This window comes from Salmo salar, chromosome 20 (assembly GCF_965601325.2).
Source record: "Salmo salar chromosome 20, fSalSal1, whole genome shotgun sequence".
In the NCBI taxonomy this organism is placed as follows: domain Eukaryota; kingdom Metazoa; phylum Chordata; class Actinopteri; order Salmoniformes; family Salmonidae; genus Salmo; species Salmo salar.
The window spans coordinates 3,308,935-3,333,994 of record NC_138310.1 but is presented as its reverse complement, the minus strand read 5'-3'; the positions used below and the strand labels follow the sequence as shown (position 1 = coordinate 3,333,994).

The following is a 25,060-nucleotide window of genomic DNA, read 5'->3' as shown; positions in this document are numbered from 1 at the left end:
TATGGGTATCAGATATTGTTATATCAGAATATGTTATTATACACTCCCCTTCGTATTTATTTGGACAGTGAAGCTAAAACTTTTAATTTGGACAAATTCACTTGTGTAGCTTTAAGAGCAGGGGGCGTGTTATTATATGATGCCTTTTATTTGAATATACAGTAGCGGAGTCAGATTGCGTCTGATGTTTTTCTCTTTATCTGTGACTGACTAATGCAAGACATACAGTTAAATAACTAAGCAGCGAGCGTCTAGTCCTCAGGAATGAAAATAACACACTCAAAACGTTAATTTAGGAACCTTTTATTGGATCGTTCCTGCAAATAGTCAAGCATTCATTCAAACCAACTAGGGGATTGCGCTATTCAGAACCATGGATTTGCACATTCTGGATCACAGACTGCGAGTGACCAGCATTTGCAAAAATGGTCTGGTCAATTTCACTCACCCCCTCATCAAACTAATTTTCCTGCGGAACAGAGCAAGGTAAGGTTGTTTGCATGACGAGATTATTTTAGCTAATTTAAAACCGTCAGCGATCCTAAAACCTGCAACAACAAAAAAATAGGCAGTTCGCACGCGCTGATAGCAGACATGCTTGCTAGCTAACGTTTGTTAATCCTGTCTCGCATTCATCTGCTATGTAAATGTTATGATATACTGTAGTTAGCGACGCTATCCCATTCAATTAAGGCCGTAATTGTGCATGTCATGCTATGTCAATGTAGCCAGCTGCACCCCTAAACAATGATTAAAACGTGGACCAAAGGTAACCAGACAATTTCATGTGGTGCACTGTTTATTGTACTTGCCGTCAATGAATGAGCACACCAGTCCAAAATGTAGTGTTTAATTTTTCTATACTAATATCAGTCTTTCATTTGCTGAAACAGTAACTCAGTAAATGTTTAGCTAGTATTTGAAGAGTGATCATTAGAAAACCTAAAGTATGTTTAGTTGTTATAGGCCTATTGGTAACTATGCCAACAAACAAAACACGTATTCATATATATATATTATATATATATATATATATCTCTATTAGTCAACCACACGTCACTTTCACTGTTTTCTATTCAGGTACTTGTCTGTTCTTACAAGATATGATGATGATGAAAGCACTTTCCTTTCAATGGGACCTGATCACTTCCCCAAGACTTGTCTTGTCATGGCAAAGGCAACTCTGGAAATTAATCTTTAAAGAGACTGAATATAAAGCTTTTAAAGTGTCTGGAACGGATGGTGGCTGCAGTGGCAATTTTTAGTTAATCCCTGGAAATCCTGCCTTTGTTATGTAATTGTTTATGACTCGGCCTGTCCTGCATATGCATCAGCCGGAAGAAAGGATTATACATCTGGCAGATACTATACAGGCTAGCAGTATATTTAGTAGTAGCCTATATAATGGTAGGCCTATGAATTCAGAGGTGGAAAGGAGGCTTAACATACATAGTAGGCCTACATAGTTTGGGAAGAAATGCCATCCATGCCAAGTTGGAGAAGGCTGTTTTTAAAAGGTGTTTTTTATAGCCTAGACCCCACTGTGTTCTGCGAGGTCTAAGCAGCTCTACCGGCTGTCTTCAAGGACTTGCTTATCATAAAAGTTTCACAGATCAATCCAGTAACATCAGTCTACCAGCTCAGGCACCAAACTCCTCTGACAAGCGTCACTGATGATAGAGTTGGCCTTGACCCCCCCCCCCCCCCCACACACACACACACACACTTCCTTTAGACGTGTAGAGACATGTACACACTGGATATATTGCTCAATGATAGCTTCTAAAGTTGTTAGTCACCTAAAGAGTTCCTCAGCTTCTCCCTCCAGTGAGTCATTAGTAGGTTATTCTTTGTACCTGCTGGCCTATGGGTACACTTCATGACAGGTCAGCTACTAGGGTTCAATCCAAAGAAAAGTCAGAATGAAGTAGAATTGCCCTGTCATGCAGTAACAGCTTAGGGACTTAGGCTGTTAGCCTACATGGGTTTTGTCTCTCTTTGTTGCTTTGTAGTTATGTCATATTCTGTTGTGTCCTGGTTGTTTTCCTGTTTTGGGGTGAGGATCAGGCCATGTGGAAAAATAATGGTTTAGACTGAATTGTTTTGAGTTACCACGAATGCATTTGGGGAACATAACAATAACAACAACAACCCTAATATAAACAATATGTTATTTATTTATTTTAGACTGTTTCACAATATAATTGGTTTTAGACTACAGATCTCCCTCTTGTAGGGCTCTGCGATAAATTATAATATAGGGCACAAAATCACTCAAACGCAAACAACCATAGAAGGAATTTTAAGGATAGGCTACCTAACCAGTCAGCACAGCACAGTATAGTAGCAAGCAGATCTTGTAGGCTGTTTTCTTGTTATAGCTCTGTCTGACAGTTTCTTCAGTAGCACAATTCTCATTCCGCAACAATCTATTGTAGAATATCTGTATGGGTGTATTATTGAATCTAGCCTACTCTAGTGTTCAACAATTAACCAGCTGGTAATGGTAACTTTATTGATCATCTCTCTCTCTCTCACCAAGTTTCTGTTTCATCTTGTCACTGTTATTCTTCTGCTGAAATGAGCACTGTCAGCCTACATGAGAAGGATTATCTCTCTCCCAGCTGAATTTGGTGTCTGCTACAGTGTTAATATGTAAGGTGGTGGTGGTGGTCAGGGATGCACACTCATACTGTATAATGTTAGCCAGTAGCCTATGTTGCTGCCTGTCCCCTTACCTCTGAAGCTTGCTAACGAAAGAGCATGGGTCGCAACTCTGAGCCAAAACTAATGGGGATTTTTTTTCTTCTCCATTTGCCTTCTACAGTAGGCAGTCAAGGGCCCTGGGTTAGCAGCAGGGGGGAGAGCTGGGTAAACTTCATCCATTGTTCATTCGAAGACGCTCTGTGAAAGTGGAACGCCCATTAGGTCAGCCTCTAGCCAACCGCAAGTTTAGACACATACACCGTGTTCATCCAGAGTTGGTGGGAGATGGTTCATAACACAGAACGCCATCACGGCTCACAACCCTCACCTTTCCTCTGATGGAACGCCAGTTCTCTCCTCTGTATTGGTAAAGAACATTTTGAGTGCCATTTTTTTCCAAGTCTCTCTCTTTCACACACTCACTTGCTCTCTTGCCCTCACACCACAAAATAAATAAATTGTTTATCACCGATCATAAATGTGCTGACTGTGCCTTTGTTGCATCATGGAGACACATGAGAATGGAATGAATGTTTACTATTCTCATCTGAGGCTGGGATAAAGAATTAGAATGTTAAACATCCGTGTCAGTGCTGCAGATGTTTTGTAGAAGCTTTTATAGAACATGTAGAATGACTAGCACAGAAACGGGGAAACTATCCTAACCCAGCAACAGCATCACGTGGATAGGAAGTTAAATGCCCAGCGCCAAACCATTTAAAGAATGTACCTGCATCAATTAGGCTACACTCTCCCTTTGGTAATAAAAAAAAAAAATAATCATTAATGAGCCATTAAATGTTTGCAGTTTTTCCAACAGTAGCCTTAACGAAGCAGACTGAGGGTTGCTACCTGTTAGCACCATCCTCTCCCCCTTCTTCTTGCAGGCTTTACAATAACAAGTCGGAAATCTAGCACTAAATTCCGAGGTTGAGAATGAAGCAAACTTTCACTGGCCTTGTTCATGCTCTGACGGGCGCTGGGCTATCTAGCAGTATGTAGCTGTAGAGCCGGACAGCGTGAGAGGTCAACAGGAAGGGCTGACTGTGAGGTGACAGTAGACAATGGTCTGCTGAGTTAGCTCGCTGCCTCGCTCGCTCTACAGACGGCTGCGTCTGCGTCTGAAATGGCACCCTATTCCCTACTGTATGATGTGCAGTACACTACTCTGTAGGAAATGGGGTGCCATTTCGGATGCACGCCTCTCTCTGGATTGATTGCCCTGTCTCATGAAACCAGCGGATTACGTTTTGCTGAGTAGGACCCCGTACAGGATTCTAGTGTTATACAGATGGGGGGGGGGGGGGAGGGTGGAGCGACGTTTTCTAATGACAGCAGAGAGGGATGTTGCTGTCTGTTGCTGAGGCAGAATAACACTAAAGAGGAAGGTGTTGCACTGTTTAATCATCCAGAAGTTTGGTCTGACTCTAACTCTGTGTTCGTGACAACAACCATAGGAGTTGACTATACAAGTCTACAGAACCAACTGATCTGGGGCCAGGCTATGTCCTCCTCGGTTTTGCAGCAACCTTGCAAGGGAGAAGAGGTGTGGTCTTGAATGAGCCACATACTGTATGTTTATGCTGAATGAACTTCCTGTTCTTTCACTCCTCTCCTGCAAAACTTCTACTTTGTATTATGCATAGTCCTCGTGAACCGCTCCCTCCTGCTGGCCAGGGGGCAGTCTGCCACAAAGACATTGTGGACGGAGTGTCTCCAAAACTCCTCTGTCTCTGAGACCAAAGTATTTTGGGTTCAGGCCTGAAATAATGAAGCCAGTCGGAGTCTCCCGCTTACCCCAATGTACCCAGTGTTCCCCAATGCTAGGCAGCACAGCATTGGGCCTAATGAATGGGGCCCTCGAAAGAAGAACCATCCTGCCGTCCCATCTCAGAGTGGCCGGGTTTGGCTCTGCTCTCTCTAGGATTAAAAAACACAGTGGGTGATTGAAGCAAAGCAGAGCCTTGTTCGATTGGGTGCACACATTGTGAGCAGACCAGGCATGCTGGGGGAATATTGGCACAGTGAAGACTAGAGTTTGGTGCTTGGCCAGAGGGCACTAGGTTTAAATCACCCCTAACACACACACACCATCGCCATACTACACAGTAACACTCGTATTGGCAAGCTGTTTTAGTTTGTTCTGAAAATGGGGATCTAATCTTCTCTCTCCTTTTCTCTCAGATGCAAGTTCTTCAGTCTGACAGAGACCCCGGAGAACTACACTGTTGTCCTGGATGAAGAGGGATTTAAAGGTAAATGACTCCTCCTCTGTATCAACCAGAGATGCACCTCTTAACAAACCTCCACCCCCAGCCTATTCTCAATCACACTCCCTTAACATCCTGAAGTCAACAACTTCAACGTCACGTGTTTTTTTTGTTTTTTTTTATGGCCGATACTCTTTTTCTTGTGAGGTATTTTATTCCCAATGTCTGTATCTCACAGATGTAGTTGTCATTACAGGCACATATTGCCTCCAGGCCTTCTCTCTCTTTCTGTCTATTTTAAGAGGTGAAAGCTGGTGCAGAGAAGCCACAAGGGGCTGCTTCTGACAAATGATTCCAACCAGAACAGTTCCCCTTTTGTAGGGGAATAGATAAATAGAGAGAAGCAGAGCAGAGCCTTGCAACACAATTAGACCCAACCAAATCATGAGAAAACAAAAAGATAATTACTTAACTATTTGCACATCATTACAACACTATATAGACATGTCATTTGAAATGTCGTTATGCTTTTGGATCTTTTGTAAGTGTAATGTTTACTGTTGATTTTTGAGAGAGGGTTCAGAGTCCTGGCACTCTTGTGAATAAATACCATTAGTTTCCCAGCCTGAAAGTGTTGTTTTTCTTCATCCCCTGAAGTAATTGAAGTTCACTTCACACATTTTTCATTCAAACCAGACTCATCCCTGAGAACACTGAATTGTTGCATGACAGTGCTCTTCTTATGTGGAATGAAATAGGCTCTATAGCAACTAATATAGAAACGCATTGCTACATGAGATTAAATAACATAGCAACAAAATACACTGAACAAAAATATGAAGTGTTGGTCCCATATTTCATGAGCTGAAATAAAAGATACCAGAAATGTTCCAAACACACAAAAAGCTTAATTCTGTCATTGTGTGCACAAATGTGTTTACATCCCTGTTAGTGAGCATTTCTCCTTTGCCAAGATAACCCATCTACCTGACAGGTGTGACATATAAAGATCAGTACACAATTCCTGGAAGCTGAAAATGTTCCAGTTCTTCCACGGCCTGCATACTCACCAGACATGTCACCAATTGAGCATGTTTGGGATGCTCTGGATCGACATGTTCAACAGCGTGTTCCAGTTCCCGACAATATCCAGCAACTTCGCACAGCCATTGAAGAGGAGTGGCACAACATTCCACAGGTCACAATCAACAGTCTGATCAACTCTAAGCGAAGGAGATTTGTTACGCTTCATGAGGCAAATGTTGGTCACACCAGATACTGACTCGCATCCCTACTTTTTTTTTTTTTTGGTATCTGTGACCAACAGATGCATATCTGTATTCCCAGTCATGTGAAATCCATAGATTAGGGCTTAATGAATTTATTCAACTTGACTGATCTCCTTATATGACCTGTAACTCAGTAAAATCTTTGAAATTGTTGCAGGTTGCCTTTATTTCAATTTATTTTGGTAAACAAACAAGGATTTGTTAAATCCAGTACAATGCATCTGCTAGTGTATTTCACTGTATTTCAAAAAGTGATTGTGCACATATCCCAGTATACAACCCAATATCCTAGTGCACTTTCCTCCCAGTTCCCGTATACTTCCTGTATAAATCAAATATTACATTAAAAGTTTGAGCTCACACCTGTTTCCCAAGTAGCTCTCTGGGGGCACTTCATTCTACTTCCAACATACTGTAGGGACCATAGTGGGGATGTATGGGATGGTGGAGAGTGGATGTTGCCATTATTCCCCCCCCCCCCCCCCCGAAGGAAGTGGATGCAGTGGGGTGGGGTCCAATCAGAGGAAATTACTTAAAATAGCTGTGTAGACATAAGGTCAGGTTTGGAAAGTAACAACTTTGCATTGGGCCTGTATGTACAATTGCTTTTAGAAAGAAGGCCCAACTTGCTGTGCATTTTCTGTTCAATACAGTATAGACCACTAGTGGATAGTCTTTGTTTGAGTGAAGTGGTGTGTGTTCGGACATTACCTAAACCCCCCTCACCACCCCTCTCCCCCCTGCAGAGCTGCAGCCCTCGGAGCATCTACTGGTCGAAAGTTCTGTGTGGCTGCCACTCAACGTGGTCTCCAACGGCAACTCCTCCAGCAGCTCGCAGGCGGTGGGCGTGACCAAAATCGCTAAGTCTGTCATCGCCCCATTGGCCCAGCAGCACGTGTCAGTCTTCATGCTCTCAACCTATCAGACGGACTTCATCCTTGTGAGTCCCGTCTCTGTGACCCCTCCAGTTATTACCTGCTGGGGCTTATTGGGTTGTCTGATGTGATTCTTTATCATTGTTTTTCAATGTAATAGGTCTACATTTCTCTCTGAACATTCTGTAACGTTACTCCCTCCTAAACGGGCCCCTGGTGTCTAACCATTACAACAGTTGCTAAGCGATAGCCATAGGCGTCATGCCCATAGGGGGCACAAGGGCACAGATTTGTCCTAATTTTTCAGATTTTAAATGAATTACTGAACTTCCTTTTTATGCCCACGTTTTATCATTATTTATAAAAAGGAGGAGGGGGCACACTGACTGGACCAAGTAAAGTGTACCCCCCCATTTTCCCAAGTAAGTGGTTCCTTCCAAGGTGCGCCACAGAGGAAAGACGCACAGCGTTTGATCTGCCTATAGCTGCCCGTGATGGGCAGGACTCTCAGGAGGTATGCTGTAAATTCATTTGATCAAGCTATGTAGCCTACTGATTCCTTCTTGATGAGTAAATCTTTTTTATTATTGGTTCTCTCTAATACCTCATAACTAGCTACCAAGCCATTTTAGGCTATTAATCAAGTTGGAGTAGCTTGTCTAATTATCTTAGCTGGCTTGCCTGCTGGCAAGGTTACTAGACTTTAGAAAAGCAAGCAATAACTAAATACTGATTAAGACTCACATTCCTTTCAATATTTTACCCAGATTTGAGCAGAGATGCAGAGAAGCATATTTGGTTCCTTTTAACAAAAGAACCATCAGTCAGGAGGATACAGACAGCTCAAGAGGTATGCTTAAATATGCAGAAAAATAAACAGACTTTTGACATAGAATTAAGCATAATGATTGTGGCTCTATTGCAGGAATAAGCTGTTTCAGGTGTTTGAAAAAATGCAAAATTCTCGAACTCAAACCTGCCATCCTCACTTACTTTGTGTCCCCTCGTATCCGTGACAAAAAAGAGGATATTTCACAACGGTGGGAGCAATGGGTCAAAACAATGGGTCAAAGCATTGCATGTTACGGAAGACAGCGATGATAAGTTGTGATGAAGTAGGTATAGCTTTGCAAAGCAGTTCCATTTGTCCCACTCCAAACTTAAAATAAATGTTATCCCAAGTACAAATAGGCCACTAGTCTATTTGAAGTGACTACAATGTAGCTTTTTTTTCTTCTCTCAATGTCACTGACTGTCAGCCCATATGTTGTCCGCTTACTGTAGGTGAGGGAGAAGGACCTGGCTGTAGTTATTAACACTCTGGAGGAAGAGTTCAACATCTACAGAGAGGTGGGGGGAGAGTACTCGGCTGTTCTCAGCCAAGATGTCTGCAATGGCTTCCAGAAGAACGGCAAAGAAGGTACGTCGCAGCAGAGAGAGGGGAGGGGGGGTGAGACTGAATGTATTGGAGGGAGTCACAGAAAGGGACAGACATCGAGAAAAGATAATATCACTCTGTTGTTTTTTGAGGGAACTATGGGTAACAGAATAGCCATGTTTTACAATAAAATCCCCCCACATGATAAAGTGAAGACATGCTTGTACTCTATAACACTACTTTTCACTTTTCCAGTGCTATAGGCTAATTCAGGTTGGGTTCAGGTTCTAAACTATTATTCTCCTTCTGTTTCATATCCAGCCCCCCAGCTGACAGTGCACCCTTTGCTGATACCTCAGAACCAGTTCTGTGTGATGAGTCTGGACCCAGACACTCTGCCTGCCATCGCAACAACACTCATCGACGTGCTCTTCTACTCCAACAGGTGAGCTCTGCGCAAAACCCTTGTCCCTTTTATCAGAGTTGTTGCCTTACCAGTTCAAGTCAAGATGGCTGCAGTGTGAAATCCCTAGTTAATGCCGGGTTTATCCTTACTTAGGGTAATGGTTCTGACATATTTTTGTAAAAAAAGCTTTTTTTTAAGACGGCACACAAGTGTTGCTATTCTGATTCTATGGTGTAAATTATTTTCTCCCCCAGTCCTAAAGAGGGTGCTCTTCCCAGCCAGGACCTGGACTGTATCAAGTTCTTTTCCTTCTCTCTGATCGATGGCTACGTCTCTCTGGTCATGGACACAGAGGCACAAAGACAGTAAGACTCATCTCCTCTCACCTCTCTTACATCTGAGCTGCCTTAAAGTTTCACTTTGTGGGTGGTCAATGGTGGCCTAGCGGTTAGAGCGTTGGGCCAGTAACCAAAAGCTTGCTAGTTAGAATCCTTGAGTCAAGACGGTAAAAAATCCGTCTGTGCCCTTGAGCAAGGCACTTAACCCTAATTGCTCCAGGGTCCCCATTGGTAATGGCTGACCCTGGCTGTGACCCCACTCTCTGAGGGTCTTAGGGGGAGTTTGGTTTTGCATATCCTATCCTATCTCCATTTCACACATGCGTATAATACACACAAGAAATAGGACATATAAGCACCCACCTAATTATTATTTTTAGTATTTTTTTCTTTGCAGTCAAACTGCTGACGTGTTCATGTCATGTGACATGCACACATCATTGTAATAGTATTTGGAAGATAAATACACAACGCTGCGTTTGAGAGGACAAAAACTTTGAGTACTAATGGTCAATAGCGAATTGTAAATAGGAGTTGGGTTTCAGTTCAACATCTGTTCAGAATCTGTGGAATGTCACTCCTGAACTCAGAGCAACGTGTTCTACATGGGCCACGTTTTCATTGGTATGTACATTGAGTCTGGAGTGGGATACTTGTTATTTGGCCATAGGCCAAGTTGTCCTGTAAGGACTTCTGATTGGTCAACCCCGGGCTAGGGTGGGGGGTTATAAGTGGCATCCTGTCCTTTGTTCTGAAGGGGGGAAATGCTGACGACAGGGGGTGACTGAACATCTGCCTCCCAGCAAAACATCTTGATTTGTCCTCTCTGAATAAACCTATTTTTCTCCCCCTGATTTGCTTTGGAGTTTGTGTTATTGAAGAATAGACATAAATTGCTAACATCATGTAGACGTTGTTTACACGTGACACTTACATGTTACGTGTCAGTTTACTATTTCATATCTGACAATGAACATGTACATGAAATGTCCTAATGTCCATGAAAAAATCTTATAAGACAACCCTATGCTTAGCATGACTGTAATATAGTACATTTAGCTAAAATAGGTCTATCACAAAGAACAGTAACAACTTATTTTATGGTATATAAGAAAAAAGATTAGGCTAGTTAATATGCAGCCGGCACTCCTGTATCTAGGCCTAAAGTGCCATCGCAAAGTATTCAGACCCTTTTTGTTATTATTCCACATTTTGTTACGTTACAGCCTTATTCTAAAATGGATTACTTAAAAAAAAAAAAATGGAGGAACATGTTTCATTTGATCCATTTTAGAATAAGGCTGTAATGTAACAATGTGGGAAAAGGGAAGGGGTCTGAATACTTTCCGAATACACTGTATTTCAAAAATAAATATGGACAGTGCCCAGTGCTGAAAGTTGAGTAGGCCAATTTACTAAAAGCTTTGTTGGAGCCCTATTTAAGAAATAAGTAGGGTAGTCTTACCTGTTTGACAGACCCAATTATGCAATATTGGTCGTTATTTCCTCCAATAGGGACAGTCTCCCCAGATCTTTCCAAAGGTCCCCCGTAACCCCAGTTTACCTGACAGTGCAGCAGCTTTTCTCCAGTTTACCTGACAGTGCAGCAGCTTTTCTCCAGTTTACCTGACAGTGCAGCAGCTTTTCTCCAGTTTACCTGACAGTGCAGCAGCTTTTCTCCAGTTTACCCGACAGTGCAGCAGCCTTTCTCCAGTTTACCCGACAGTGCAGTAGCTTTTCTCCAGTTTACCCGACAGTGCAGCAGCCTTTCTCCAGTTTACCCGACAGTGCAGCAGCTTTTCTCCAGTTTACCCGACAGTGCAGCAGCCTTTCTCCAGTTACCCGACAGTGCAGCAGCTTTTCTCCAGTTTACCCGACAGTGCAGCAGCTTTTCTCCAGTTTACCCGACAGTGCAGCAGCTTTTCTCCAGTTTACCCGACAGTGCAGCAGCTTTTCTCCAGTTTACCCGACAGTGCAGCAGCTTTTCTCCAGTTTACCCGACAGTGCAGCAGCTTTTCTCCAGTTTACCCGACAGTGCAGCAGCTTTTCTCCAGTTTACCCGACAGTGCAGCAGCTTTTCTCCAGTTTACCCGACAGTGCAGCAGCTTTTCTCCAGTTTACCCGACAGTGCAGCAGCTTTTCTCCAGTTTACCCGACAGTGCAGCAGCTTTTCTCCAGTTTACCCGACAGTGCAGCAGCTTTTCTCCAGTTTACCCGACAGTGCAGCAGCTTTTCTCCAGTTTACCCGACAGTGCAGCAGCTTTTCTCCAGTTTACCCGACAGTGCAGCAGCTTTTCTCCAGTTTACCCGACAGTGCAGCAGCTTTTCTCCAGTTTACCCGACAGTGCAGCAGCTTTTCTCCAGTTTACCCGACAGTGCAGCAGCTTTTCTCCAGTTTACCCGACAGTGCAGCAGCTTTTCTCCAGTTTACCCGACAGTGCAGCAGCTTTTCTCCAGTTTACCCGACAGTGCAGCAGCTTTTCTCCAGTTTACCCGACAGTGCAGCAGCTTTTCTCCAGTTTACCCGACAGTGCAGCAGCCTTTCTCCAGTTTACCCGACAGTGCAGCAGCTTTTCTCCAGTTTATCCGACAGTGCAGCAGCTTTTCTCCAGTTTATCCGACAGTGCAGCAGCTTTGTCTGTATTCCGCCGTATCTAGTGTTTTATGAAATTGCAACTGTCAGCTTCTGGATTCCTATGTGATAAGGTCGAGTCTCTAGATTCCCTCGCTGAGCTCTTACGTATCTGGGGGAATAATGGTTCTCGTGGGCGATTTTAAACTGGGACTGGTTATCGGCAAACTCCAACGCCATAAAAGGGCTATGCAATACATTGAATTTCACCCAGTTGATAAGGGCAGCTACAAGGCTGAACCCTAAAGACCTCTCTAAATTGACGGTAATTGATATTTTCCTAACTAATAACCTGCGTAAGTACCCGGACATCTGTATCTACCCAAACAATGTGTGTGTGTGCAAGGCACAATAAAATCCCCAAATTACCCCCTCGGGTAATAAAGGGAATGTCAAGCAGTTTTGTGAACAGGCTTTCCTGAATGAACTTTCCGCATGTGACTGGGAAAAGATTTATACTCCTTCCAGACATTGAGATGGCGTACTCCTAAACTCGGCAAAAAAAGAAACATCCTCTCACTGTCAACTGTGTTTATTTTCAGCAAACTTAACATGTGTAAATATTTGTATAAACATAAGATTCAACAACTGAGACACAAGCTGAACAAGTTCCACAGACATGTGACTAACAGAAATTGAATAATGTGTCCCTGAACAAAGGTGAGGTCAAAATCAAAAGTAACAGTAACAGTCAGTATCTGGTGTGGCCACCAGCTGCATTAAGTACTGCAGTGCATCTCCTCCTCATGGGCTGCACCAGATTTGCCAGTTCTTGTAGTGAGATGTTACCCCACTCTTCCACCAAGGCACCTGCAAGTTCACTGACATTTCTGTGGGGAATGGCCCTAGCCCTCACCCTTCGATCCAACAGGTCCCAGACGTGCTCAATGGGATTGAGATCAGGGCTCTTCGCTGGCCATGGCAGAACATTGACATTCCTGTCTTGCAGGAAATTACGCACAGAACGAGTATGGCTGGTGGCATTGTCATGCTGGAGGGTCATGTCAGGATGAGCCTGCAGGAAGGGTACCACATGAGGGAGGAGGATGTCTTCCCTGTAACGCACAGGGTTGAGATTGCCTGCAATGACAACAAGCTCAGTCCGATGACGCTGTGACACACCTCCCCAGACCATGATGGACCCTCCACCTCCAAATTGATCCCACTCCAGAGTACAGGCCTCAGTGTAACGCTCATTCCTTTGACAATAAACACGAATCCGACCATCACCCCTGGTGAGACAAAACCGTGACTCCTCAGTGAAGAGCACTTTTTGCCAGTCCTGTCTGGTCCAGCGACGGTGGGTTTGTGCCCGTAGGCGATGATGTTGCTGGTGATGTCTGGTGAGGACCTGCCTTACAACAGGCCTAGAAGCCCTCAGTCTCTCTCAGCCTATTGCGGACAGTCTGAGCACTGATGGAGGGATTGTGCGTTCCTGGTGTAACTCGGGCAGTTGTTGTTGCCATCCTGTACCAGTCACGCAGGTGTGATGTTCAGATGTACTGATCCTGTGCAGGTGTTGTTACACGTGGTCTGCCACTGCCAGGACGATCAGCAGTCCGTCCTGTCTCCCTGTAGCGCTGTCTTAGGCGTCTCACAGTACGGACATTGCAATTTATTGCCCTGGCCACATCTGCAGTCCTCATGCCTCCTTGCAGCATGCTTAAGGCACGTTCACGCAGATGAGCAGGGACCCTGGGCATCTTTCTTTTGGTGTTTTTCAGAGTCAGTAGAAAGGCCTCTCTAGTGGCTTAAGTTTTCATAACTGTGACCTTTAATTGCCTACCGTCTGTAAGCTGTTAGTGTCTTAACAACCGTTCCACAGGTGTGCGTTCATTAATTGTTTATGGTTCATTGAACAAGCATGGGAAACAGTGTTTTTAAACTCTTTACAATGAAGATCAGCGAAGTTGATTAGTAAAAATTCAAATATCTTTGAAAGACAGGGTCATGAAAAAGGGATATTTATTTTTTTGGCTGAGTTTATTTCCATAAGCTGTTGTGAACTACAAATAACTTGACATTAAACTGTATTTTTGGAAGGTCACCGGTCACCATTCAAGTCATAGGCAACAATAAACATATACATTCACACGGTATTGGGGACCTATTTCATTTTTTCCCCCATTTTCTTTTTTTTTTTTTTACATTTTCTTTTTACTGGTCCAGTTTTCCGATTTCCGTCTTAAACTCTCCTTCACCCTGGTGTGAAGGAGCGCAATGGCAGAGCAGACCGTTTACAGGCTATTACATGCCAATGGAGTTACCTTTACTCATATATTTTTCACAACATCTAAACAGATTGGCTTCCCTTCTCCAAAACTCTCCCTACTGAACTAAGAACTGAACGAACAAACTATACAGCACAAAGCCCACCTCATGATCTCCTGTCCTGCCTTCTAGTCCACACTGCTTTCATCACCCATCAGCTAGGAGTGTTCCTTTGCGGAAGGTCTGTGGTCACAATTCAAGTGCTAAGAAATCAAATGCATCATCATTTTTATCCAGGCCTATTATTTTCCCATTTCAATCTTATATGACAACACTATGCTTGACATGACTTCTATCAGAAATTTTGCACGGAAACCTCCTCGGCCCTAAAAGTCCTCGCTTCCGGTCTTAAAAGTACTCGCTTTGTGAGAGAAGCAGACATGAAAGAGAACTTTAGCCTACCGATGTCAACTAGATTTTCCATGCATTCGTCATTCTATTGATTTATAACATTATTATGGTGAGCAAGGCTTCAAATTGTATTCTAGAGTAACAAGTAGGCTAATGACGAGAAGCTGCATGTATCCAATTTTTGTTGACTAACAAATAGCCTACCAAATGGCAGAAATTATCAGCAGAAACATATCAAAAGAACAATAGAAATGAAATGTTTCAAGTTTTGTCACATGCACAAGTACAGTGAAATGCCTTCTTGCAAGCACTAAACCTAACAATGCAGTAATCAATAACAATGTAATACAAAAAAATAACATGAGGCCTAGTGCTTATTTGACTCTATGCACCTTGCTTTATTTGAAAGGATTTGACGATGGTTAGTTTAAGACTTAGAGGAAAACAGTGCAACGGGTCATGATAGGCCTACACAGTTGAAGACGTCACGCACGGGCCCCAAGGGCTATAAGCAAAGCAGCGAAGTTGATGGATACCTTAGAGACAGTGGATTGATGCATGTTGTATATATTACTATTGTTATTCAAAATTTGCCTGCAGTGCCATATAAGACATGTCAAACTCAGAGGGCTGAGTGTCTCCGGGTTTACGCTCTTCCCTTGTACTTGATTGTTGAATTAAGGTCACTGGTTAGTAAGGAACTCTCCTCACCTGGTTGTATAGGTCTTAATTGAAAGGAAAAAACAAAAACCAGCAGACACTAGGCCCTCCATTGAATGAGTTTGAAACCCCTGATGAAAGAAGACACTTCTTTTGAGCCTAAAATAAAGAAAATAGAATAAAAAAAATATGTAGACCCTCCCGCAGTTGAGACTTTACGGTATTATAATGGCACTATGGTTCCAGGCTATTTTTTTTTAAGAGTCAGGCGTCACACAGACTTTAGTCAGGCGTTCAATGGTAGGCGATAGCCAGATGGTGGTGCTGTTGCTCCTCCTGAATTCTGGCCTGTGATACTTGGTAGCAGCAATGATCAACACTGTGTGTCTGTGTGTATTCTAGGTTCCCTGCTGATCTTCTCTTCACAAGTTCCTCCAGGGAGCTGTGGAGGATGGTGCGCATTGGGGGACAGCCTCTGGGTTTCGGTAAACCAACTTTTAATCCATCATCTGAAAGACCCACTATAAGTATGTTAGGATCATGCCCAACTCTAGCCTGGGTAGACTGATACTTATACTGATATCACAAATACTTCATTGTTGATCTCTCTCCATCTCTCTTCTCTTCTCCAGACGAGTGTGGCATTGTTGCCCAGATATCCCAGCCCTTAGCCGACAACAACATCTCAGCCTATTATATCAGCACCTTCAGCTTCGACCATGCCCTGGTGAGCAAGCCTTTAGCTGCTGATGTGACACCCACTGGCACCCAGCTTTACTCTACAGAACATGGAGTATCGAACTTTAGAAGAGGGCATGTTCTGATTCTGACCAACAGAGGGCACTGTTCACCCCTGGATAAAGGGTAACGTGTAGTTAAATGACTGGTAGTTATTTTATCCAAGACTACAGTAGCAGGTGTTTGCAACAGGGCTTATAAACATCACAAGAACGTCAGTAGCGCTATCAGATGACAGAATTAATGTTTGATTTGTCAGAGGATGCTAAATCAACCGCTTCCTGTGGACTTTCCAGCTTTTTGTTGGTCTGACGTATCTTCTGCACTATCTGCATAGTTGACACCTGAATGACACCGATAGTTTGACGTGAGATACCTGACTAAGAGATAAGCTGTCAGTCAGAATGCTTCTCATGCTGAAGACAATCAGATTATAAATGGAAAACCATCCACGTCGCGGAACCTGACATATTGCTCCCGGACAAGCTAAACACCTTCTTCGCCCACTTTGATGATAACACAGTGCCACCGACGCGGGCCTCTCCCAAGGACTGTAAGCTCTAGTTCTCCGTGGCCGACGTGAGTAAGAAGTTTAAGCGTGTTAACCCCCTCAAGGCTGCCTGCCCAGACGGCATCCCTAGCCGAGTCCTCGGCTAGGGAGCATGTGCAGACCTGCTGGCTGGAGTGTTTACGGACATATTCAATCTCTCCCTATCACAATCTGCTCTCTCCACTTGGTTCAAGATGTCCACCATTGTTTCTGTACCCAAGAAAGCAAAAGTTACTGACCTAAATGACTATCGCCCCGTAGCACTCACTTCTGTCATGAAGTGCTTTGAGAGGCTAGTTAAGGATCATATCACCTTAGCTGACACCCACTGCAATTTGCATACCCCCCCCCCCCCCCCCCCAATAGATCCATGGATGATGCAATCGCCATCGCACTGCACACTGCCCTATCCTATCTGGACGAGGAATACCTATGTAAGAATGCTGTTCATTGACTACAGCTCAGCCTTCAACATAGGGCTGTGGCGGTCATGACATTTTGTCGGCCGGGGATTGTCAAGCAAATAACTGCCGGTGTCAAGGTAATTGACTGTTAATTACGTGAACACATTTGGCCTACAAGCCACAGATGCAGACCTTTGGAACATCTACATTTTAAAAAGTATAATAAATCAATTTAATATACGCCATCACAATAAATCCATTATTTATTTTGGGTCATAGAAACATGATATGAAGGGACAGAATATTCAGAAGGCCAGAATAGCATACTCTTGAGTTGTCCGTATGTTAGGCCCCAATATGGCTATGGGCTACACTAGTTCATTTAGCAGACAAGATATGCCTAAAATTCTGTGGTATTATTTTATAGTATGAACAATACAATTGAGCTGAATAAAATAGAAAGGATATTTTTTCAAATGATTTCCAAGGAAGTGCGCACATGCCGCTATTCTGTGTTGAGCGGTTAACAAATAAACAGGTCCTCCTATATGCAAAATCTAGAGTTGTCTTTGCAACTTTAGTTGTGATACAAATGTTGGGTTATATGTTTAGATTTTTAATACATTCTAAGGCTGCATGATGCGACTAATGATGATTTTGAAAAAAGTTGCATGGAAGGCATGAGCTCTGCTTAGTTTTTTGTGCAGGCTGCACACACTTCATCAGTCTTTCATGCACAATTTAACAAGCACTTGATAATCTTCTAACCAGGCTTCCAGTGTAATGCCATCTAATAAATCTATGCCTTTTGCAGCCAAAGTGGCTGTTGTGCCCTTGGGCTCAATATATTAATTTGAATTCCCTTTTCCCAGCTGCCGTGCTCCGAAGCACCTCTCCCTCACATGGCTCGCTCAGATATCTAAATTCTTATTAGCCAATTTCCGTCACGTGATCGGGTCCTTCTCACAGGCATCTCAGCTACAAAAGTAGGCTACAAGTGAATACCGACATATCGGGACTGCGCGAGTCCCTGTTATTGAATTCTGAGACGCATATTGAAGATGTTAGAAGAACTGTCCACATTTAACCTTCAACAAGATGAGTAGGCCTAATGAACATTAAAAGCACTAGCCTATGTCAATCTACTCTCCCCCATTAGTACAAAAGTTGACCTATTCTAAAAGTTGTCCATCTGTGCAATTACTAAATATTCCAAACATACTCTGGAACAGTTGTGGGATGTGATGGATCCCAAATTAATACAACCACTCGCATTAAATAAAACACTTTTAAAAGCAATGAGGCTGATGCAACATGTTTATCTTAAAATGTTGATAAACTATTAGACTATTTCTTCACATTTATAAGCGCAGCAATGCGCACACAGCAGATAAGCGCAAATATTCAAAAATGCAATTAACTAATGACCATCAGCAGCATCAGAGCTTGAAGAAGCCTAGTTACCATGACTAAACGGTCATGTGGAATTTGACTGCGGTCATGACTGGTGACCACCGGTGTGGCGGTAATACTGTCACCGTAACAGCCCCACTTCAACACCATAGTACCCTCCAAGCTCATCATTAAGCTTGGGACCCCCGGTCTGAACCCTGCCCTGTGCAACTGGGTCTTGGACTTCCTGATGGGCTGCCCCCCAGGTGGTTTAGGTCGGCAAAAACACCTCCACTACGCTGATCCTCAACACAGGGGCCCCACAAGGATGTGTGCTCAGCGCCCTTCTGTACTCCCTGTTCATCCATGACTGCGTGGCCACACACGCCTCCAACTCAATCATCACGTTTGTATATGACACAACAGCGGTAGCCTGATTACCAACAACGACGAGACACCTCCTCCCTGTAGGCTGAGGGCTTTGGCGGAGTGGTGCCAGGAAAATAACCTCTCCCTCAACGCCAACAAAATGAGGAGCTGATCTTGGACTTCAGGAGACCGCAGAGGAAGCACGCCCCCATCCAAATCGAAGGGCCACAGTAGAGAAGGGGAAAAGCTTCAAGTTCCTTGGTGTACACATCGCTGACAATCTAAAATGGTCCATCCACGCAGACCGCGTGGTGAAGAAAGCGCAACAGCGCCTCTTCAACCTCAGAAGGCTGAAGAAATTTGTCTTGGCCCCTAAGACTCTCACAAACTTTTACAGATACACCATTGAGAGTGTCCTGTTTGACTGTATCACCACCTGGTACAGCAACTGCACCGTCGTAACTGCAGGGCTCTCCTGCGGGGTAAACACGCCTGCCCTCCAGGACATCTCAAGCACCCGGTGTCACAGGAAGGCCAAGAAGATCATCAAGAACCTCAGCCACCCGAGCCACGGTCTGTTCACCCCGCTATCATCCAGAAGGAGAGGTCAGTACAGCTGCATCAAAGCTGTGACCGAGAGACGGAAAAACAGCTTCCAGCTTAAATAGTCATCACTAGCCAGCCTCCACCCAGTACCCTGCCCTGAACTTAGTCACTGTCACTAACAGCCTGATTACTCAACTCTGCACCTTAGAGGCTACTGCCTATGTACATAGACATGAGACACTGGTCACTTTAATAATGGAACACTGCTCACTTTAATAATGTTTACATACTGTTTTACCCATTTCATATATACAGTTGAAGTCGGAAGTTTACATACACTTAGGTTGAAGTCATTAACTCGTTTTTCAACCACTCCACAAATGTCTTGTTAACAAACTATAGTTTTGGCATGTCGGTTAGGACATCTACTTTGTGCATGACACAGGTAATTTTTCCAACAATTGTTTACAGACAGATTATTTCACTTATAACTAACTGTATCACAATTCCAGTGGGTCAGAAGTTTACATACACTAAGTTGACTGTGCCTTTAAACAGCTTGGAAAATTCCAGAAAATTATGTCATGGCTTTAGAAGCTTCTGATAGGCTAATTGACATCATTTGAGTCAATTGGAGGTGTACCTGTGGATGTATTTCAAGGCCTACCTTCAAACTCAGTGCCTCTTTGCTTGACATCATGGGAAAATCTAAAGTAATCAGCCCCCCCAAAAAATTGTGGACCTCCACAAGTCTGGTTCATCATTGGGAGCAATTTCCAAATGCCTGAAGGTACCACATTCATCTGTACAAACAATAGTATGCAAGTATCAACACCATGGGACCACGCAGCCGTCATACCGCTCAGGAAGGAGACACGTTCTGTCTCCTAGAGATTAATGTACTTTGGTGCAAAAAGTGCAAATCAAATCCAGAACAACAGCAAAGGACCTTGTGAAGATGCTGGAGGAAACAGGTACAAAAGTATCTATGTCCATAGTAAAATGAGTCCTATATCGACATAACCTGAAAGGCCGCTTAGCAAGGAAGAAGCCACTGCTCCAAAACCGCCATTAAAAAAGCCAGACTACGGTTTTCAACTTCACATGGGGACAAAGATCGTACTTTTTTTGGAGAAATGTCCTCTGGTCTGATGAAACAAAAATGGAACTGTTCGGCCATAATGACCATCGCTATGTTTGGAGGAAGAAGGGGGAGGCTTGCAAGCTGAAGAACACCATCCCAACTGTGAAGCATGGGGGTGGCAGCATCATGTTGTGGGGGTGCTTTTGCTGCAGGATAGACTGGTGCACTTCACAAAATAGATGGCATCATGAGGTGAGAAAATTACGTTGAAGCAACATCTCAAGACATCAGTCAGGAAGTTAAAGCTTGGTCGCAAATGGGTCTTCCAAATGGACAATGACCCCAAGCATACTTCCAAAGTTGTGGCAAAATGGCTTAAGAACAACAAAGTCAAGGTATTGGAGTGGCCATCACAAAGCCCTGACCTCAATCCCATAGAAAGTTTGTGGGCAGACCTGAAAAAGCGTGTGCGAGCAAGGAGGCCTACAAACCTGACTCAGTTACACCAGCTCTGTCAGAAGGAATGGGACAAAATTCACCGAAGTTATTGTGGGAAGCTTGTGGAAGGCTACCTGAAATGTTTGACCCAAGTTAAGCAATTTAAAGGCAATGCTACCAAATACTAATTGAGTTTATGTAAACTTCTGACCCACTGGGAATGTGATGAAATAAAAGCTGAAATAAGTAATTCTCTCTACTATTATTCTGACATTTCACATTCTTAAAATAAAGTGGTGATCCAAACTGACCTAAGACAGGGAATTTTTACTAGGATTAAATGTCAGGAATTGTGAAAAACTGAGTTTAAATGTATTTGGCCAAGGTGTATGTAAACTTCTGACTTCAACTGTATATTGTGTATTCTAGTCAAGGCCATCCTATTCAACTATTGCTGTACATATACTATTCTATCCTACCTATTAGTCAGATATTCTATCCACATAGTGTCCATTTTAATGTATTTTATCCCGTCATATATACTTATACTCCGACATTGCTTGTCCTAATATTTCTTAGTTCCATTCTTTTACTTTTAAATTTGCTTGTATTGTTGCGTATTTAAGTGATAATGCCTGAGAAGCCGGTGTCTGGAGGATATATTGGCACGGGGGTTGTTAGGCCCGAGACTTTGTCCCGGGCCTGCAAACCGTGCCAATATATCCTCCAGACACCGACTTCTCGGGCATTATCACTTTTACACAACTGGTTACCAATTTATTCAAATAATGATTGACATTGTATTTAAATGTTATTTTGATTAATTTATTCATATCGTTTCATTCTTCTCAGTAGATATAGTCCTGACACAAATCTAGGTTTGCTACACAAGCGGACTGGTCATTCATTCTTTCTGTTCGGTTCAAGAGACGCGACCCAGTCGTTCATGCTAAATGTTCCATTGCCATACTGGCTGGCAACGTTCTTATCCCTTGGTTGCTAGCTAGCCAACTACGGCTAACTTAGTCACGTCAAAAAGCCAGAATAACAGCAAAATAGGGACATTTGTTTTAAGGTGTTTTCTAGTGACATTTATTTGGATACATCCATATGCGCCCGAGTGGATTATTAATCGATTATAAATGCCTTTTTTTTGTAACTTTTTTTGCGTGAACTGGTGCACGCATGTTTTGGGGCAGGGCTAGTTGAGAGGAAGTGATAGCCAGCCTGCCTTACTGTGTGTTTGTGTGTGTGTGTGTGTGTGTGTCAGTCAGTCAATCACTCAGTTGGGTCTGTACTCCGACTGAGTGATTGACTGACACACACACACACGGCAGGTAGGTTGCAGATAGCCTAGTGGTTAGATCGTTGGACTAGTAACCGAAAGGTTGCAAGATTGAATCCCCGAGCTGACAAGGTCAAAATCTGTTCTGCCCCTGAACAAGGCAGTTAACCCACTGTTCCTAGGCTGTCATTGAAAATAAGAATTTGTTCTTAACTGACTTGCCTAGTTAAATAAAGGTTACATAAATAAATAAATGAGCTAATGAGGCACGATTTCACCTGGCATAGAAAATGTGCTCACACTGTCGTTCAGAGGAGCTAACCAACTACACAGCTAACAATCACTTAAAACTAAAACTGGAAAGACTGCAAACTAGCTGCATTTCATTTCATTTGACCTTTTTTTTTTTTTAATTACATTTCTTTGTACATATCCATAAAAATTATGGCAGCTGATTCATGTCGGAGAGACAGACAGCAAGGTTTATACAAATCTCCGCTGTTGAAAACTAAAATGTTAGTCTAAAAGAAATGTGAGAATGACAAGATGCTTTTTCTAGTGGAGATCAAGTTTATGAAGTGCCTAGCTGGACTGATGAGACAGTGGATTGCGCAGACAAATGGAACAGATAAATGGGCATTTCAACATCATAGATTTAGCCGGTGGTAACTTGTGGAATAGACAACGGCTGAAATGCAGTTTTAACCAATCAGCATTCAGGATCAGACCTGTTGTATAATGTTAGATATTACTGCACTGTCGGAGCTAGGAACACAAGCATTTCGCTACACCCGCAATAACATCTGCTAAATATGTGTATGTGACCAATACAATTTGATTTAAGATGCTGATGCAGTAGGAATTGGAACCATATTCCATTCTGTTCTCTTCTCCTGTGTTCTACTGTAGGTACCTGAAGAGGACATAGTGAGTGTGACTGAGATGCTCCAGCAGCACAGGAAAGAGCCAGCCTGCTGATGGCGACCTGACGGCTTGGTCCATACTACACCCCTCTCCGTGTCCTGGGGCAGTACAGGGCTGAAGAGAGATGCGAACTCTGTGCCTAGACTAGCACTGCAGCGTGAGCAGTATTAACCATAAACTTTGTTGCCATGACCACCAAAAGCGCTTCAAGGAAGGGGTGTCTGAAGAGAGCCTCTTGTCTTCCCAGAATCACCTGGGAGACGCACTGATTGGACGCTGCCAGGACCCCCGACCAATGGGACAAGGGGATTGGTGAACTGAAATACAGTTGTGATGATGGTAACACTGTACTTAAGGCCTGCAGGTATAATGCATTATGATGCGGTTATGTTTTCATTAGAAGACTTGTTACAGGCATATATAACCCCCTCATGTCTTGTTATCGTCTCATAAAGATACTGACTAAATAACAGCCATCAAGTCATAGCCCAAACCTTGTAATAATGCATTATAAAGGCTTGTACATGTTTAACATTTAATAATGCATAATACCTGCAGTTTATAAAATGTAACCGTGATGGATTTTCTTATGCTACTTACCTGCTTGCCGCAGGGCACAAACATGTTACTAGTACTATAAACAACACGACTGTCTTCCAGTGATGTTTATATCGTAATGCTGTGTCAGAACACCACCCTTTGTGTCAAAGGTCAAGTTATTTCATGGTTGAGTGAATTATGTGAAGCACAACTACGCATTGGTAAAAAATGATTCTCCATTGGTGCTTTTTATTCGCCATATCTTCACAAATTGTACTTGTAGTAAGGCACGTAAATGGGTTAATCGCACCCCAATAACTGAAGACGCTCAGTGATGTGTCAGCACAAGTCTTATTTTGGACAATCACATTAGAGGGAAAAAAAGACATACCAAAAAAAAGATAAAGTTTGAGGTATATTGGTGGAAATTAGTGTTAATTGTTAAACATATCAGAATTATATTTTCTTGAAAAACATACGCTGGCAATACTAGGGAAAAAATAACATCCCATGATTATCCAGGTTAAAGAGTAGCTTTATTCAGTGCCGTGGTGCAGCTTCAACATCAATATTTTTTTAAGGGTCAACATTTCTGTACTTTGTCTTATTCTTCAATTTTCTTTTTCAATTTGCACAATTAAGACATTTATTATTAAATAATGTATTGGTTCTGGACTTCATTATGGATACATTGTCACTTCATTTTTTTCCAGTTAACATTTGATTGTTAATTTACTTTTGTATGGATGAATTTACACTAAAATAGCTTAGATATGGGTTTGAGACATTACACATACTTTGACAAACTAAGTTATGCAATGTCTTCATGACAACCGTTGTGTTTCTTCAGTCTTGTTGAGTAGACTTGTAATCTATATTAGATGAGTGGGAGTGCATTTAAATGGGAGAAAGTTCCACACAAACATGACATTTTTATAGAAATTCTAAGAAAATGTGACATTATTTCCTTTATTGGTTGTGGTTGAGACACCACTCGTATATTAGAGTTGATCAAGCCATCATAAGTGTCTCCTTCGCTCACCAGCACAGAAGAGCTCTAACAGACTTACAATATGTTTGGTAAATATTTTTACTGTACTCTTACAACAACAGTTAACCATTTGTGACGTACTTGGATTGTTAAAAGAATAACCTACTATTGTTTGTGATTCAAGTTTTTGTATGCATGCGTAAAGTGTGTGTTATGTCGCTAAGTATACATAAACACTGTGTAGCAAACATTGTAATAACCATGTTGCCCTTCACCAGTTTTACTCAGCGTCTTTCTAGTGATGAAGTTGGAGACAGCACGTGCAGCACCCCACTCTGGAAATATGGACCAGTATCAGGAGACTTTAGACCAAACCATAAAGCTTTCCAGGCTGTCAGATCATGAAGCTGGCATCCTCCTGACTAGTTACGTAAGTAACAAGATTGAATGGAGGTGGTTCGGTCAATATCTTTGCCCGAAACCTGATGAATTGCATTAGCTCCCCAGGTTAATGACTGGGCTTTATCTCAGTGGGCTAACCAAGGATTGGGGGCCTGTAGGGAACCGGGGGTCACCGTGACAAACCGTAGTGATGGCCTCTTCTGGCGAATTAATTTCCCAAATTCCCCATGATTCGAAGTGATGACTTAACCATATGAGATCACGTGGGTTTTCTCAGAACT

The 25,060-nt window shown here is 42.8% G+C and overlaps 1 protein-coding gene across 2 annotated transcripts; it reads left to right on the top strand.

The window, feature by feature from the left end:
* Nucleotides 1–192: 192 nt before the first annotated feature.
* gats (opposite strand transcription unit to Stag3) lies at nt 193–24,066 on the top strand. 2 transcript variants are annotated; one of them, XM_014159990.3, is made up of 9 exons: nt 193–486; nt 4,891–4,961; nt 6,952–7,145; nt 8,365–8,500; nt 8,780–8,903; nt 9,119–9,229; nt 15,519–15,643; nt 15,749–15,843; nt 22,832–23,047. In XM_014159990.3, the coding sequence occupies exons 1-9, from the start codon at nt 374–376 to the stop codon at nt 22,898–22,900; spliced, it is 1,038 nt and encodes a 345-aa protein (XP_014015465.1). In that variant the 5' UTR covers nt 193–373; the 3' UTR covers nt 22,901–23,047.
* Nucleotides 24,067–25,060: the final 994 nt, after the last annotated feature.